Genomic DNA, 17,196 nt, shown 5'->3' with positions numbered 1-17,196 from the left:
ATAACACTGGCACACCAGGTCCTTCCATTCATTGTTACATGAAACATGCTGTATTCTAGAATCATGCTGTTTGGAAGTTGGCACACTTCCACCATTTCCTACATGTTTCTGTTCATGTCATTTTCATCTGCTTGGCAAACACAGCCTGGGATTGATGTGACTAAGGGATTTTATCTATTGCTTGTTCAGCCGGTTTCAGATCAGTGCTTTCTGTGATCTGCGTTCAGATTGACCAAAATCTCTTGCAGCCTTTGAGTCGCCTCAGAGTGGGTCAAGAATGTGAATAGAGACTTTAGAGATTACAGCCTTTTCTGGAGGCAGCTCCAATCTTGGCAGAAATAAATAAACCTATGACCCCCTGGCATGAGGCTTTCCCACTACCACTGACCCCACCAAAGCCAATTCTCCTGTCCCAAGACTGAGGGTAGAAGTGAAGATGAGGAGAGCACAGGGAGAAGCAGCTGCATAAGGTTTAGCACTAGAGTGAAGTTGCTATGAATGATTTTATGAAATACTCTTTGGGTTGCAACTGGGTCCCCATCACAGTAGTATGGAATTGTTTAGATTGAAAAAGATCTCTAAGATTGTAGAAAGTCCAAGCACAAACAAGTCCAATTGACACTGACAAGTCCACCTTGAAAGAATGTCTCCAAGTGCCATATCCACACATTCCTTAAGAGCCTCCAGCATGACGCTGCCACTAATTCCATGGGCAGCCTTGACAACCCTTAACAACCCTTTTCAGAGGTGAAAGTTTCCCCTAATACCCAGTCTAAACCTCCCCTGGGACAACTTGAGGCCATTTCCTCTTGTCCTGTCCAATGCTGCCTGGGAGCAGAGCCTGAGCCCCACCTGGCTGCTCCACCCTCTGTCAGGGAATTGTAGAGAGTAAGAAAGTCCCCCTGAGCCTCCTCTTCACTAATCTCAGCCCCTCCAGCCTCTCAGCTGCTGCTCATCAGACTTGATCTTCAGACCCTTTCCCAGATCTCTTTCCTTCCCTTCACTCAGGCCTTTGCCACCTGTTGCAGCATTCCACACTCCACACAGGCATGTTTTCATCTAACCCTTGTTTGCTCAGAGTGAGAGATTAACCCCTTTTCTTTGCAGTGACATAACTTGCAGTCTGACTGCTGGCTCTGCTTGTTTTCTTGCATTTTGCATCACCCCCACAAAAGAAAGGCTCACCATAGGAAAGAAACAGCTGCTAGAGGGGAGTAGAGAAAATCATTGAGTAGTTTGTGAGCAATTCCTATCCTTTATTCCCCTGTAGGTGTAATTTGGGCTAGTCAAGCAATTGCAGATGGTAGTTTCCCTCTTCCCCTACTCAGGGTGCTTTAACAAGACTGGGAACCAACTAGAGACAAGGGAAGATTGCTGTTCTGGAGAGGGCAAGAACAGCCATTCACTTGTTATGCTTCTGCAGGACCAGAGTGCAATACATAAACCTCTGGCTCCAGCTAGAGGCCACTCACGGCTGGGTTTCTAAGCTGAACAGAGCTCTGCTTAGGAAGTATCACTTGGCTCTGTTAAGGTGAGTGGGGTACAATAGGCCCAATATCTCAGCCGGAGCAAGAAGACGAGGAAATAGAGAAATTGCTTTCTTCCCAGGAAGTGGCTAAACATATCTCATCTATGAGAAGCAGAGACTAAGTGTTTTTTCTCCTTTACTTTTGTGTGCAAAAACTCTCAGTTTTTCACTTTAGTCACCAGCTTTAAATCAACTTCCTACTTTTTTTCTACCTTATTTCCTCTCCCCTGTCCAACTAGGGAGAAATAGATGGCTTAGTGAGCACCTGGCATTCAGCTAAGCTGAACCCACTCCACCTGTTATGAACATGTTCATAAGAATTAGTTTTTCATGTACAATTATTAATGTTAAGCTTTGCCCTGTTGTGGTTGTTAATTGGTGATTGTTAATTTAAACTATTGGCCCCATTCTGCCCCCAGCCCCCATTCTGTCTCACCTGTGTATCTCCTTTTCCCTTCATCGGGTGTGCTGCTACTGCTTCCCTAAAAATGGCACCTGGAGTGGGATGACATCAAGGACTCGCATGCAAGTGAGGGGAGTAAAAGGGACACTGGGACATTTTTCAGACTTAACACCCCTTAGGACAACGAGCCCAAATGACAGCTGGAGCTGAGACCAGTGTCCACAGGCTGGGAAAATGATGTAGACCACCCTGAGCTGCTCGGATTTTACCACCATGATGTAGACAGCGTCCCACCAACGTGACATGCCTAGACCATGAGCAAAAGTGGTCTTCCCAGGGATCCCATCAAGGAAAGAAGACCCAGCTCTGCCTGCGAGGACACAGCTGCACTCCTCCTCCTCCTCCTCCAGGCCGTCATCGGGAGCAGCAGCAGCGGCCTGTGCATCCCCTCGGGCTTTCCCCGCAAGCTGATTTCACCAATAAAGGCCTGTAAAGGGAGCAAGTCTCCTGGCCCTTTCATTTCACCACCCATCTTAAAAAAGGGTAGAAAGGAGCACTCTGGAAAGGAGTGACATGTCAGCCTCACCTGTGTGCTTGGGAAGATCACAGAACAAACACATCCTCCTTGAAGCTACGCTAAAGTACACAGAGAACAGGGAGGTGATTTGGGACAGCCAAGGGTGCGTCCTGCCTGACCCATTGTCCTGTCCATGTGTTGGGTGTGTCCCAGAGCACCTGGGCTGTGACTGCAGCCCTGTGTCCCCTGTCCCTGTGCCCGGCACTGCTGTCCCTGCTGTCCCTGCTGGCAGAGCCCTGTCCCTGGGCAGAGCCGTTCCCTCCCCGGGCACAGCCCCATGGGCGCTCCCTGCTGCGGCCTGGCCTGGCCCCAGAGCAGGGTCCCCCTGCGGGTGGCCCCGGGGTGGCCGCGTGTCCCCAGCCGGCTGTGCCTGGGCAGCTGCCTCAGCCGTGAGGGATGCAGAGCTGCGGGAGCCCACGGCTCTGTGCCGCCCGCACTGCAGAGCTCCTGCTCCAGCTGCCAGGGCCTCGGCGCCCGCCCTGTGCCCTCCCGCCCCGCCGGCCGTGCCAGACCCCGCTTGCTGCCCTCATGGTGGCACTCCTGGCCCCAGGGCTCTGCCAGGGCTTCTCCAGGGACACCTTCCTGCAGCCTTCCAGTGTCTGCCCGGGCCCAGCACAGACCTGCACAGGGGCTGTTTGCAAGGGCCTGCAGGGACAGCGCCAGGCCCAGTGGCTTCCCAGTGCCACAGGGAGGGCTTAGGCTGCAGATGTGCAGGAAATTGTGGCCTCTGAGGCTGCTGAGCTCCTGGCCCACGCTGCCCACAGAAGCTGTGGCTGCCCTGTCCCTGGCAGTGCTCCAGGCCAGGCTGGGTGGGGCTTGGAGCATCCTGGCCTAGTGGAAGGTGTCCCTGTCCTTGGCAGCAGGGCAGGAACAAGACAATTTCTAAGGACCCTTCCAAGCCAAGCCATTCTGGGATTCTGTGATCACAGGGGCTGGGTGCAGCTGGGCTCAGTTTCTGATGAGAACCAGTTGGGCACTGTCAGTTTGGTTGAGTTCAATGAGTCTGTTCACAACTCCACATTCACAGCGAGTGATTTTTACCAGTACTATAGGTCTGGAAAAATAAATAGAGTCTTGCACAATCCAGATTCTGCAATATTGTATTTTATTGAAGCAAGATCAAAGCAGTTTCCAGGTTGCTGTTTATAAATGCACTAACTCTAGGGCATTAATATGGGTCACAAGAGATAGTGACCCTAAATATGGCTTTAATTGTGTATAAAAATAATATCATATATATACTGTATAATATGCATATGCTATAAAATATTAATTCTTTTACTATAATAATACATGTCTGTAGCCTCTATCTATTATATGTATGTTATATATGTATAAATACATCTACTTTATGAAGTCCTTCCAGCCAAAAATTCATTAAACATAGTAATGTTTTACAACAGATATTGACACTTAATATGTACCCTATTATAATTATTTAAACATAATTACATATTCAACTCTCCCAAATTATTTTTTATCAGGAGAGAATAATGACATATTTTTGAATTTGATATTATTTATATTAGTGTATTGTTCTTTTTTGTTGCACTTTACTATATATATGATAAATTTATATTCTTTACTGTATATAATAGGTATATAGAATGTATACATCTATAAAAATAAAAAAATCTATATTCCTATAGACACAAAATTTCAGGTCAGCTCCAAGACAGTCTTTCCAATGATGACCTAAAGTTGTTCCTTTCAAGCACAAGGAAATACACCATCCATTGAGTGAGGCCAGCCATGCAGGGCTGACTTTTCCTCTTGGTCTTTTTAGTCCGGTTTCGTTTTTCATTTTCTGACCCATATTCCCGCTTCTTTCATGCTCTAAGTTTTGGCCCTTCTCAAAGACCAGGCACAAGTGCATGATACAGGTGGGTTTGGGTACTTTGGCCCTGCATGTACGGCATGATCTCTCTTCACTTCCATTTGTAGGAGTGGGGAAATTCCAGCAGGGCTTTATGAAGATCTGGGTGCCTTCTTTGAAAAATGAAATGATACAAGGAGGTAGAATAAAACCTCCCGTGGCCCTCAACCTGCTGAGGCGGCTGGAGAGGCATTGCCAGAGCCTTTGCATGCATCCTCTTCTTAAAGCACCAGATTTGTACTATAAGGTGTCTCTCTGCTGCCAGCTGTGAGCAGCACAAGCACAGCTCTGTGCAGGGGAATGTCTTTCAATCATCAGGTTTCAGGACTGCTTCGAGCCGACGTTGCAGATCAAGGTACTCCTCCATGCCCTGGGAGTGGGCAACCGGATCCATGGCCAGGCGGTGGAAGAGATTGAGTGGCTCAGCCATTTGAACATCTTGGGGCAAACTGATCTCCTCAGGAAGCCTCTGGTTGCCAACAATGAAGTGGTAGAGGTGTTTCACTTCCAGGGATAAGCGCAGGCTCTCGCTGATATCAATCAATCGCCTCAGGAAATGTCTCCTGCTCCACTGTGACACAGGAATGGTGTTCAGCAGGTGCATGACAATGGTTTTCATGGTGTAGGTGGAAAAGCCAATGCCCAGCAGAAGACAGGAGAAGAACTGCAGGCATCTCAGGTGCAAAGTGTCATGGGGGGCCTGCCTAGCAATGTACTGGAAGAATTTCAGTTCTGCCACAGCATAGGTCTCAGGCCAGGCTGTGCTTTGGGTGTGAGCCTCTCTAGGCTGGCTGCTCACAAATATGTCTGAGTCACCTCTGCGCACCCCAAAGAACATCTCAATCCTGAAGCTTTCTCTACGAGAGGTCACCTGGAATTGGCAGGAGCGTGTGGAGGGCAGCAGCTTTAAATGCCAGTTGTGAGACTGAGGCAAAGCTGGCCAGATGGCTCTCACCAGCTGGTAGAACCAGCGGGCAGTTTTCTGCACATCCAGGTAGGAGTCGGTGCACAGGGTGTCTAGGAGGCTGGGATCCTGATTGCTCCTCAGCTCCTCCTCGGGGTGGTGCAGGAAGCACAGCATGCCCTCAGCCTGCTGCTCCTTCGTGCAGGTGCACTCCAGCTGCACGCGGACACGGAAATTCCTCACGTGCCTCTCCTCTGCAGAGTCCAGCTCCAGGTGGAAGCTGTGGCCTTGGGGAGGAGTCATGGGAATGAGCACCTGGTAGACAATATCCTGCTCACGTGGACTCCAACCTTCGAAGGCACTGCCCACCCCGATGGCTCGTTGCAGGCCTGGGTAGAAGCTGTTTGCTAAGACGTGTCCAAAGTAAAGTGCAAAATTATCCATGAGGTTCTTTGACCACTCGCAGCCTGCCTGCAGCTCCTGTACAGGCCACTGTATGTGTTCCATTATAATTCTTCCAGTGTTATCGTCCAGATCATTGCCACCTTCATATACTGCCCATGCAAAATCATTGTTTTCTGCATTTGCAGCCTCATTGACAAGTTCATTCTCAATATTATCTTCTTCATCTGCAGCAACATTGCCGACCTCCTCTTCATTTGCAGCATTGTCCTCTTCTTCATGGCCTTCTCTCCTCATGCTCCTTTTGCACCCAATCAACCATAGCACCGAGATAAGGAACACGAGCACAGCAGCAGCTAAGAGCTGCAAGAGCTGCACCTGCTTCGGGGTGAGCTTCTCCACCTCCAGCTCCTGCTGAATCCTCTCCCATTCCAGCTCTTTTGCACGCACTTCCATGCGGAAACGTGTTTCCTCATCCCAGGAATCACCCACGAGCTGTGGGTACAGGATGAGGCTTTTCAAGAACACGAAAAGCAGCACAATGGAATTCATGGTCTGCAGGAAGATGGAGAGAAGGCCTTGAGTGGGGCTGTGAGTGAGGTAGCGAGCAGTGGGAGCAGCAGGGATGGGAATGCTGAGGGATCTGAGGGCAGGAAGGACAGGGCCCCAGACAGCTGGCAGGCAGCAACGCCTGTCCCGCTGCCCCAACAGCAGCAGCAGCAGCAGAAGAATGGTGCCCTGCCAGAGGCTCTCCCATCAGGGTCTGTCCCTGCATGCAGGGGGAGAACCCAGCCCTGGGTGCAGCGTTTCTGCCCCGGCCCTTGTCCCCAGCCCAGCCTCCCCACCACGTGTGCACTCACCGCTTGCCCAAGCAACACTGGGCCAGCGTTACCTGCTGGGGCCTTTGATAGCTGCCCCCATTGTGACATGTCCCCTGTGATGTCACAGGTGTCACAGCACATCACAACCCAACCAGCCCCACCCTTTGTCCCCACCCTGGCTCAGCCCTTTAGAGTGGCCCTGGTGTACTGGTTAAGGCAGCCTTTGAGTGAAGCTTCTTCAAAGATCTCCCATTGCTCTTTCTTTTGGATTCATTCTCATCTGCCCTCCATTGGCAATCTCATAGATATCCATTTTGGAAGGCAGCCTTGAGGATCATTGAGTCTAAGCTTTGACTCCTCATGCTTGACCTACACCTCAGTCTTGGAGTCAGTGAGGTTGATAAAGTCCCAGGAGATCACACAGTCCAATGGCAAACTGAACGCTTCCTACTGCACCAATCAGCCACGTCCCCAGATGTCACATCCACATGACTTTGAAACCTTTCCGGCTGGGCACTCAGCCTTGTCCCTAAACAGCCTGTTCCCAAGCATAATATACTTTTTGTTGAAGGAATATTTCCTAGAGATCCAATCTAAACCTCCCATGGCTCAACTTCAGGTCATTTTCCTTTGTCATTTGGTTTGTTCCCTGCACTAATGGAACCACCCCACACAGCTAGACACAGGGACCATCTACATAGTGTCAGGCCCTTGGGCTATGAATCCAGCTCCTCTCACAGGAGAGAAATGTGCTGCTTTTGGACTGTGCTTCTCATGATCTAGTGGGACAAAATGGGTTGTCAGGGGGCAGATGTGTTTCAGGCTGCCTGGAAGCATTTGCATGTAAGGAGAACATCTGTGCCAAATACATCAATGGAGGGCATCCATCACCTTCCAAGCAGAAGGAAAATTCAGAATTTTCCTATGAGAAAATGGAAAGGTTTGGAGTGAAAGTCAGTGCTGGAATGTCCCCGCAGGTCCATGTGGATTTTGCTAAGCTGCAAGGCCAGACTGTGAAGAGGGGGTCCCACCAGACAAGAAATGCCCTCTTGCTCTGGGGCCTTCCATGGCACCTGCAGCACAAGTGAGAGCCCTTCCTTGGCAGTTGCTTGCAGCAAGGCCCCAGTTTGGCCAAACCCTGAATTCCCTGTGATAGCAGCTCAGATTTACACTGCCCAGCCTGAAGGAGGGGTGCCAGAGGACAGACAAGATCAACAAAGTGCTACAGCAATCCTGCTTAGGCTACAGCTTTGTGCCCTTGTGTCTCTGGAGCCTTGGAGGGGAAAGCTGCGTGGCTTGCAGTGACCTTCAGCAGTTCTCCTGCTAACAGCACTGGGCACCCCAAGGCTGTTTGGTCTCAGCACAGGCAAGAGCAGGAAGAAACCCTCACCTGGCTTTGTAGAGCCTGAGAGGAGCAAAGAGGAGGAGTGTGCAGTGAAGAGACCATCAGCACTGCACAGCAGCTTCTCTCAGCCATCAATCACAGAAAATTCAAACCTTACTGTTTGGCTTTGGGGTTTGTGCTGTCTTTGGTGTGCAGCCTTTTCCCCTGCAGGAAAACCTGTGACATTTTCAATGCTGGTGACCTGGATTTGAGTGGACCCATCTTGGTGCTGCCCAGATGGATCTCAAAATTTTGCCTTTGCCTCTGTCTTTCCTCTGTTACCATGTGTCAGTCCAAGACCTTGATATGTAACAGGATTTCTGTTTTCTCACCTTGCTCACAGGAGCTGGGAGAGCCACCAAACCCCCTCCCCTTCCTCAGTGAGACCCTAAAAGGGTTCTGCAGCAGGGTAAGGTTGCCTGTTGCCAGTGGCTCAGCTGCCAGCACCGGTGCAAACTGACATGGAAGGCTCATCTGTATGGCTTGAGTCATCTCAGCCAGCTGCCAGCACCTGGGCGGTGTCCCACCCCACATTGATTCTGCCATCAAATCAGAGGGCACAAACCTGACACTGACAAGTCCACCTCATAACCATGTCCCCAAGTGCCTCATCAACACATTCCTGAAGTGCCTCAATGAAATTGCGCCAATTCCATGGGCAGCCAGTGCCAGTGCTTGCCAAACGTTCCAAAGAAGAAAATTTTCCCTAAGACCCAATCTAAGCCTCCCATGGCAGAACTTGAGGCCATTCCCTGTGTCCTCTCCCTTGTTTCCTGGGAGTAGAGCCTGACCTGCCCCAGCCCAACCTCCTGTCTGGGAGTTGCAGAGAGTGAGAAGGTTCCTGTGTGCTACTGACAGTGACTGCAGCCACGTGTCCCCCTGTCCCTGTGCCCGGCACTGCTGTCCCTGCTGTCCCTGCTGTCCCTGCTGTCCCTGCTGTCCCTGCTGCCAGAGCCCTGTCCCTGGGCAGAGCCGTTCCCTCCCCGGGCACAGCCCCATGGGCGCTCCCTGCTGCGACCTGGCCTGGCCCCAGAGCAGGGTCCCCCTGCGGGTGGCCCCGGGGTGGCCGCGTGTCCCCAGCCGGCTGTGCCTGGGCAGCTGCCTCAGCCGTGAGGGATGCAGAGCTGCGGGAGCCCACGGCTCTGTGCCGCCCGCACTGCAGAGCTCCTGCTCCAGCTGCCAGGGCCTCGGCGCCCGCCCTGTGCCCTCCCGCCCCGCCGGCCGTGCCAGGCCCCGCTTGCTGCCCTCATGGTGGCACTCCTGGCCCCAGGGCTCTGCCAGGGCTTCTCCAGGGACACCTTCCTGCAGCCTTTCAGTGCCTGCCCAGGCCTGCACAGACCTGCACAGGGGCTGTTTGCAAGGGCCTGCAGGGACAGCGCCAGGCCCAGTGGCTTCCCAGTGCCACAGGGAGGGCTTAGGCTGCAGGTGTGCAGGAAATTGTGGCCTCTGAGGCTGCTGAGCTCCTGGCCCACGCTGCCCACAGAAGCCGTGGCTGCCCCGTCCCTGGCAGTGCTCCCGGCCAGGCTGGGTGGGGCTTGGAGCATCCTGGCCTAGTGGAAGGTGTCCCTGTCCTTGGCAGCAGGGCAGGAACAAGACAATTTCTAAGGACCCTTCCAAGCCAAGCCATGCTGGGATTCTGTGATCACAGGGGCTGGCGGCAGCTGGGCTCAGTTTCTGATGAGAACCAGTTGGGCACTGTCAGTTTGGTTGAGTTCAATGAGTCTGTTCACGACTCCACATTCACAGCGTGTCTTTTACCAGTACTATATGTCTGGTAAACAAATAGAGTCTTGCACAATCCAGATTCTGTAATATTGTATTTTATTGAATCAAAATCAAAGCAGTTTCCAGGTTGCTGCTTATAAATGCGCTAATTATAGAGCATTAATATGGGTCACAAATGATAGTGAGTCTGGATATGACTTTACTTGTGTATAAAAATAATATCATAAATATAATATAGAAATATGTTGCATAATATATATAATGTTTTTATAGTTATATATAATGGCAATACTATATCACTATTTATATTATATATGTTATAAATATATCTAATTTATGAAAATCTTTCCAGACATAAATGCACTCTTTTTGTACTCTTTACAGCAATATATATGTGATAATTTATACTCTTTACAGTATATAATGGGTATGCACAATCTATGAAAAAACATCTAAATTCTTATATATACAAAATTTCAGGTCAGCTCCAAGGCAGTTTTTCTAATGCTGACCTAAAGGGGTCCTTGCAGGGGAGAAGGAGATGCACTGTCCATTGAGTGATGTCGGCCTAGCAGCACTGATTTTTCCTATTTTTGTTTTTGTTCTGTTTCTTTTTCCTTTTCCTGTCCCACATTTTGGTTTGTTTTATATTCTAAATTTGCCTCTTCTCAAAGGCCAGGAACAAGTGCATGTTATAAGTGGGATTTGGTGACTTTGGCCCTGCATGTACGGCATGTTCTCTCTTCATGTGCATTCTTCAGAGTGGGGAAAATCCAGCAGGGCTTTATGGAGATCTGGGTGCCTTCTTTGGTAAATGAAATGATACAAGGAGGTAGAATAAATCCTCCCATGTGGGACCTTTGCCAGAGCCTTTGCACCATCCTCTTCTGCTTAAAGCACCAAATTTGTACTTTGAGGTGTCTCTCTGCTGCCAGCTGTGAGCAGCACAAGCACAGCTCTGTGAAGGGGAATGTCTTTCAATCATCAGGTGCGGGAGCCTGCTGCTCTGTGCCACCTGCACTCCAGAACTCTCTGCTCCAGCTGGCAGGGCCTCGCGCCCACCCTGTGCCCACCTTCCCCACTGCCGTCTGTGGGCCTCCACACCATAGTCATCACTGGATGCTGTGCTGGGGAGACTGTCGAGATGACTCTCTTGCTGCTACTGCTGGCAGAGTGCTGCTGCACAGCGTTTTCTCTTCTCTCTCTGCATGCCACATTCTCCTCTATTTATTCCGGCACTATGAGATGGTTTTCTGCCGTTGTCTGTGAGCACAGAAACACAGCTCTGTGCATGAGCACCTCTATCAGTGGCCACTGAGCAGCATACTTGCGAGCCGATGCTGAAGATCCTGGTACTCATTCATCGCCTGGGAGTGGGCAGCCAGATACTGTGACAGGTGATGGAAGAGATTGGGTGGCTCGGCTGAAGCAATGTCCCGGGGCAATCTGATATGCAGAGGAAATCTCTTGTTGCCTATGACAAAGTGGTTAAGGTGTTTCTCCTCCAGGCAGCTTCGCAGGCTCACATTGATATCCCCCAGACGCCGCAAAAAATGCCTTCTGCTCCACTGTGACATGGGGACAGTGTTCAGGAGGTGCATGACTATGGTCTTCATTGTGTAGGTGGAAAAGCCTATGCCCAGAAGAGCACGGGTGAAGAGCTGCAGGCACCTTAGATGTAAACTGTCAGGGGGAGCCGTCCTAGAAATGTACTGGAAGAACTTAGCCTCTGCCACAGCATAAGTTTCAGGCCACAGAGTATTTGGGGTTCCGGCATATTGAGGCTGGCTGCTCACAAAGATGTCTGAGCCTCCTCTCCGCACCCCAAACAGAATCTCAATCCTGAATCTTTCTCTGCCATTGGTCACCTGGAATTGGCAGGAGCGTCTGGAGGGCAGCAGCTTTAAATGCCAGTTGTGTGACTGAGGCAATGCTGGCCAGATGGCTCTCACCAGCTGGTAGAACCAGCGGGCAGTTTTCTGCACATCCAGGTAGGAGTCGGTGCACAGGGTGTCGAGGAGGCTGGGATCCTGATTGCTCCTCAGCTCCTCCTCGGGGTGGTGCAGGAAGCACAGCATGCCCTCAGCCTGCTGCTCCTTGGTGCAGGTGCACTCCAGCTGCACGCGGACACGGAAATTCCTCACGTGCCTCTGCTCTGCAGAGTCCAGCTCCAGGTGGAAGCTGTGGCCTTGGGGAGGAGTCATGGGAATGAGCACCTGGTAGACAACATCCTGCTCACGTGGACTCCAACCTTCGAAGGCACTGCCCACCCCAATGGCTCGTTGCAGGCCTGGGTAGAAGCTGTTTGATAAGACGTGTCCAAAGAAAATTGTATAATTGTCCATTAGGTCAGTTGTCCACTCACAGCCTTTCTTTAGGTCAAGTGCCGGCCACTGTATGTGCTCCTCTAGAAACCATCTCAGATCATTGTCAAGAACAGGATCTTCTTCATCTTCCTCATCACTGCTCTCTGCCTCATCTCTTGTTTTCATCCAGAAAAAATACAGTCCCAAGAGAAGGACCAGGAGCCAGGGATGCAAGAAAAACAGCAAGTGTCCCCAGGCACTTCCACTCTGCATTAGGGTGAGCTGCTCCATCTCCTGCTCCAGCCGAATCCTCTCCCATTCCAGCTCTTTTGCACGCACTTCCATGCGGAAACGTGTTTCCTCATCCCAAGCGTCACCCACGAGCTGTGGGTAGTGGATGAGGCTTTTCAAAAGCACAAAAAGCAGAACAATGGAATTCATGGTCTGCAGGAAGATGGAGAGAAGGCCTTGAGTGGGGCTGTGAGGGAGGCAGCGAGCAGTGGGGGCAGCAGGGATGGGAATGCTGAGGGCTGTGAGGGCAGGAAGGACAGGGCCCCACACAGCTGGCAGGCAGCAACGCCTGTCCCGCTGCCCCAGCAGCAGCAACAGCAGCAGAAGAAGAATGGTGCCCTGCCCAAGGCTCTCCCATCAGGGGCTGTCCCTCCATGCAGGGGGAGAACCCAGCCCTGGGGGCAGTGTTTCTGCCCCAACCCTTGTCCCCAGCCCAGCCTCCCCACCACGTGTGCACTCACCGCTTGCCCAAGCAACACTGGGCCAGTGTTACCTGCTGGGGCTTTGATAGCTGCCCCCATTGTGACATGTCCCCTGTGATGTCACAGGTGTCACAGCACATCACAACCCAGCCAAGCCAGCCCTGCCCTTCATCCCCACCCCCACTCAGCCACTAGAGTATATTGAAGCAATTAAAGGCTTGATACACATAAGTGTTCATCAAACTGCAGGTTCAGTGGTGGAAGGACTACAGGTCTGGCTTCTGTGACAGCTTTTTCAAGGGTTATGGCTGCAGCTTCAGCAGCTCTCGTGCCGATAGAATTCACAGTGGAGTGGAAGATCTGACTATGGTGGGTCCATGTGTGTTGTACCACCAATGGGCCTCTATTCCTTCACTGTTGTTCAGGACTAGTATCCACCCATCCTTGACTCCCTGGGAAGGAGTTGCCACATTTCTGAACACACAGGACTTGGAGAAGACGCAGCTTTGTCAGCGTTGGAAATTGTTGCTGCACCTTTCTCCAGTGGCAAAAGCTCACTCTGGGGGTCAGAACCAAAGATGAAGAGGCCATGGCAAGGAGCCTGGAACTACAGAGTCCTGTCACCACATGGACACTGAATGCCCTCCCTTTCTGAGAGAGTTCAATCCCTCTGGAATTTTCACCCTGTGAAAATATGCCAATAAATGGCACCTTGAGGAAATGCTTCCTCTGTTGAGTGTCTGTGCCTCACTTTGGCAGCAAATTCAGGCACCAGTACTCACTGCTCATGGCTGGTTGGCCTTGGCTGACAGAGAGAGAAAATAAAGACCAAAACTTGTGGGTTGAGACAAGAACAGAAAGATTGCTCAGGCTCCCCTAGGGCAAACATATTCAATTTGCTACCAATCAAATCAGAGCGGGATAATGAAAAGTAAAACCAAACCCTTAAAATCTCTTTACCACACCTCTCCCTTCTTCCTGGGCTCAACTGATCACCTCTGCCAATGCTGTGGGCCAGGACTCACACAGGCCTTGGGTAATTCTCCATGCTGGGTTGTCTGACACAACAGCCTTTACCTCCTGAACACCAGAGGTCTTAGTCAGCTACCAAAGGCAAATGACCAGCTTCAGGATTTTCTTCACTTATGAATATCAGCCCATTTCCTTGACAGCTGATAACTATCTGCAGGAATTTGGCTTTGCAGACCTGAAATAAACTAGGAAGTATGAGGATCTCTGTTGAATCCAGCTTTAGCTTAAGTGTTTAATAATCTGGTGTAAAATCACAGCATCAAAACCAAAATGACCCACGTTAGAAGATTGAATGTTCTGACCAGTTATGATGAATAGATATTTATAGGAGAACTGTAAGAAAGTGTAAAATGACAGATAATTTAATGGTTTTATCCTAAGCACAACAGGAACTACAACCACAATCACATGGTAAGTAATTGCCATGGAAACTGACAATATTTTCCATTAAACTGGAATTTATTTCAGCCTATAATCTGCTTAATGACACAGAATACATAATGCTGCATCAAGATTCCATATGCAGAAAAAGAAAATGGCTGAACTGTGGGTATGACTGGAGTGTGGAGGAGGAAAAGCAGGACTCAGTGTAAGAAAACCCTGTCCCAGCACATGATGTTACAGGCAGGAAATGGTCCCTGCCCTCTATTACCACTGGGTCTCACTGCCTGGATTTCCCTGCAATGGACTGGGTAAATAATGCAGGTGGAAAAAAGCATGGCTTGTCCTTCTCTGGTCCCTTAACTGCGTCATGGATCTCTTCTAGCTCAGGAACAAAAAGTATTAATTAACTGCCTTAGCAGACACACTGTCTCCATGTCTGCCAAGGCTATGACCAGCCCACCTGAGCTTCCCTTCTATCCTCCCCGGCCCAGGATCCACCTCCAACCCAAACCAGGGCTGTCAGTCCTTGTTCCAGTGCAGGACTGCAGGTTGCCCATTCCAGCTTGCCCAACCCAGCCATGGGTCCCAAAAAGCCAAGCCCACCAGGAGACCCTGCCTGGCTCAGTCCCCACAGCTCTGCCTGGCTGAGCTGCAGGATGACTTCCTGACTTGAACCCATCCTGTCTCATCACCATGAACATGCTCCATGAACACTCAGCAGGGCTGGTTGAACCTGCTGAGAATCTCCAGGTCTGCCCTGCTCCATGGATGGGGGCAGTGGGACAGACCAGAATTAGAACATTCAGCTCCCAGGTCCTGAGGGAGCTGCCAGCCCTCACTGCACCTGGGCACAAGGTTTGCAGTGCCATGGTTGCCACATTTTGCCACCACCCCTTGCGAGGAAACTACACCCCAACCCACCACAGCCTTGGGCAGCCCAGTGGATCTTGTTGCTGTAACCACAAGCCACAGGTTGTGTGGCAGTGGGGCACTCCTGAGGGAACTGGACCAGCAGAAGTCCTGTCAATTTATGGTTTGTGGAGAAGTTCTTGGTAGATGGTTCTATTGGCTTCCTACAGTGATGAGGCCTCATTTCCATTTCTTCAGCTCCTTCTTGAGAAATAAATGCCATTGAATAGGTCTGTCAGACCATATGGCCCAAGGTATTGGGGAACATAAGAGAAGTAATTAGTTTTGATTAACAAGAAGGGTTCTACTAACTTGCCTGGCAGTGTTCAAGGCCAGGTTGGATGAGGCCCTGAGCATGGCCCTTCCAGACACAGTGGGTGGTTTCCTTGCCCACAGCAGGGGGATTGGACATACATGATTTTTAAGGTCTTTTCCAACCATTTCCAAACGATTCTATGACTTCTTTGATTTCTAGGATAACTTGCACCTAGGTGGGATGTATTCATGATCTCCCAATGTACAAAGGTAACGTCAGCTGGTTCAACAGGTACAGTGACCCCATTTACCTTCCCAGCTATCTAGACAGGTTATCAGTGTGGTTATGAAGCAGGTGGGAGATGCCAGCATCAGCCTTTGGATGAGGGTGTTGTACCTGCAGCAGCTCCCAGCACTTGGGAAGTGCTCAGTTTTCATAAGTGGGGTGAATGGTGTCAAGCTAACCCAGCACCCAGACCCCTGTGGGGAAACTGAGTCAATAATGGTGCTCTGTCTCAAGCCCCTGACACTCAGGGGCTATAACAAGCAGTACAGTTCTAGCAGCCTCCACCAAGAGCATGTTTTGCAGTTTTTAATCTAGGCAAAATAAGGAGAGGAAGACCACTAATGGAAAATGCTCTTACCTTTCTGAGGAATGGCTCCAAGTAAAGCATTCCACTGAGTGAATTCCCCCTCCCTCAAAACAACTTATGTGCAAACATCCCAGCAGTGAACAGTGCTTTCCCTCCCTTGTTCCCTGTGGAAGTGCCAACCCAAGTATGAACAAGAAGCTATGTGAAGGGACACTCACATCCAGACAATCTGGAATGGTTATAAAAGATACACAGCAGTTTATTAAAGGTGCTTTGTATGAAGAAACAGACTGAGGAAAGTTGATGTGTATTCCCTGATCCAGAGCTAGAGAAAAGCCAAGGTCACCAAACTTCCTTGCAACCAAAGGTTTCTGGAGATGCAGACACAAATAGCCCCCTGGAGAAGGGCTTAGAGAGAAACCAAACTTAGTGTATATATACAGACTGGAGGAGTCAGTATAGGAAAGATGAGGTTTCTTGGCATCTTACCCACCCAATCAAACCACTGCAGCTGCCATCAATATCAAAATTCTCATGATCTTCCACGAGTTCCATGTTTTTTCCATCCATTTTCCCCTCAGATGAACTGAGGAAATAATCCACTTGTATTATCTTCATGTCTGTTGAGAATGATGAAGACATGTTGCATTTGTACATGTAAAGGGCTTTATCTTATCTCATGGGGTTGGGAGACTGAGAGACAACAAAAGGATGGAGCCATGGTTGTCCTTATTTTAGAGCAATAATTTAAATTGAGGAAGAAGCACACCTTTGACGTGTAGCTTCAAAAGAAGTTAAAGGAAACACGACACATCCTGTTTCTACAAACCCTTTTCCCGTAACCCTAAGGAAAATCTTCAAACATTTAAGGGTTTTGGAAGCTGCTTACTTTCATTCATAGTCTTCCTGTTTTCCTCTAAGGTCAAACAGATTTATATGTGAAAGGACAACCTGCAGTTGACAGAGTGAAGCCACGTGCCATTTCTTGTTTACACCAGTTCTGCAGAGCTAATCCCAGAGTCTGCCTTCTCTTGGTATTTTCAAACTCAGTAAAAACACAAAGACTTGAAGAGCAGAATAGTTGGTACATTTTAAATGCTTGCTTAAACGGTGATTTGCTTCAGTGTGTTCTCATTGTTAAAGTAGAGCATCTGCAGAAATAAAAAAGAAATTGTACACAAACGAAATGAAAAAGGGAAAATATAAAGTCAAGAAAACTAATGAGTGTTAACAATGTCCATGGTGCAGCCATACTCAGACCTGTCTGCTGTCTGTTCCAAAATCATCATCTTCCCTCTCATCTTACAAATTCTTCTCAGTGGTACCCAAATTCTTCTTGAAGCTGATGGGAACAAGCTCTGCCAATTATATAAGTGACTTCTCA

The 17,196-nt window shown here is 49.7% G+C and overlaps 2 protein-coding genes across 2 annotated transcripts; both read right to left on the bottom strand.

Annotated features, from left to right (window-relative positions):
* Window positions 1-4,691: 4,691 nt before the first annotated feature.
* LOC116997340 (inositol 1,4,5-trisphosphate receptor-interacting protein-like 1) lies at window positions 4,692-6,242 on the bottom strand. The gene has a single exon (XM_033061889.1). The coding sequence runs from the start codon at window positions 6,240-6,242 to the stop codon at window positions 4,692-4,694; it is 1,551 nt and encodes a 516-aa protein (XP_032917780.1).
* Window positions 6,243-10,924: 4,682 nt separating this feature from the next.
* Window positions 10,925-12,367, bottom strand: LOC116997339 (inositol 1,4,5-trisphosphate receptor-interacting protein-like 1). The gene has a single exon (XM_033061888.2). It carries the CDS (start codon window positions 12,365-12,367, stop codon window positions 10,925-10,927), a length of 1,443 nt encoding a protein of 480 aa, XP_032917779.2.
* Window positions 12,368-17,196: the final 4,829 nt, after the last annotated feature.

This window comes from Catharus ustulatus, chromosome 6, assembly GCF_009819885.2.
Source record: "Catharus ustulatus isolate bCatUst1 chromosome 6, bCatUst1.pri.v2, whole genome shotgun sequence".
Lineage (NCBI taxonomy): Eukaryota > Metazoa > Chordata > Aves > Passeriformes > Turdidae > Catharus > Catharus ustulatus.
Note: the sequence above shows the minus strand (reverse complement) of the source record. Positions and strands in the feature narration are given on the sequence as shown.

Bases quoted from the DNA above. Each gene is read 5' to 3' on its own strand.
- LOC116997340 (XM_033061889.1), bottom strand. From the start codon at position 6,242: ATGAATTCCATTGTGCTGCTTTTCGTGTTCTTGAAAAGCCTCATCCTG.
- LOC116997339 (XM_033061888.2), bottom strand. From the start codon at position 12,367: ATGAATTCCATTGTTCTGCTTTTTGTGCTTTTGAAAAGCCTCATCCAC.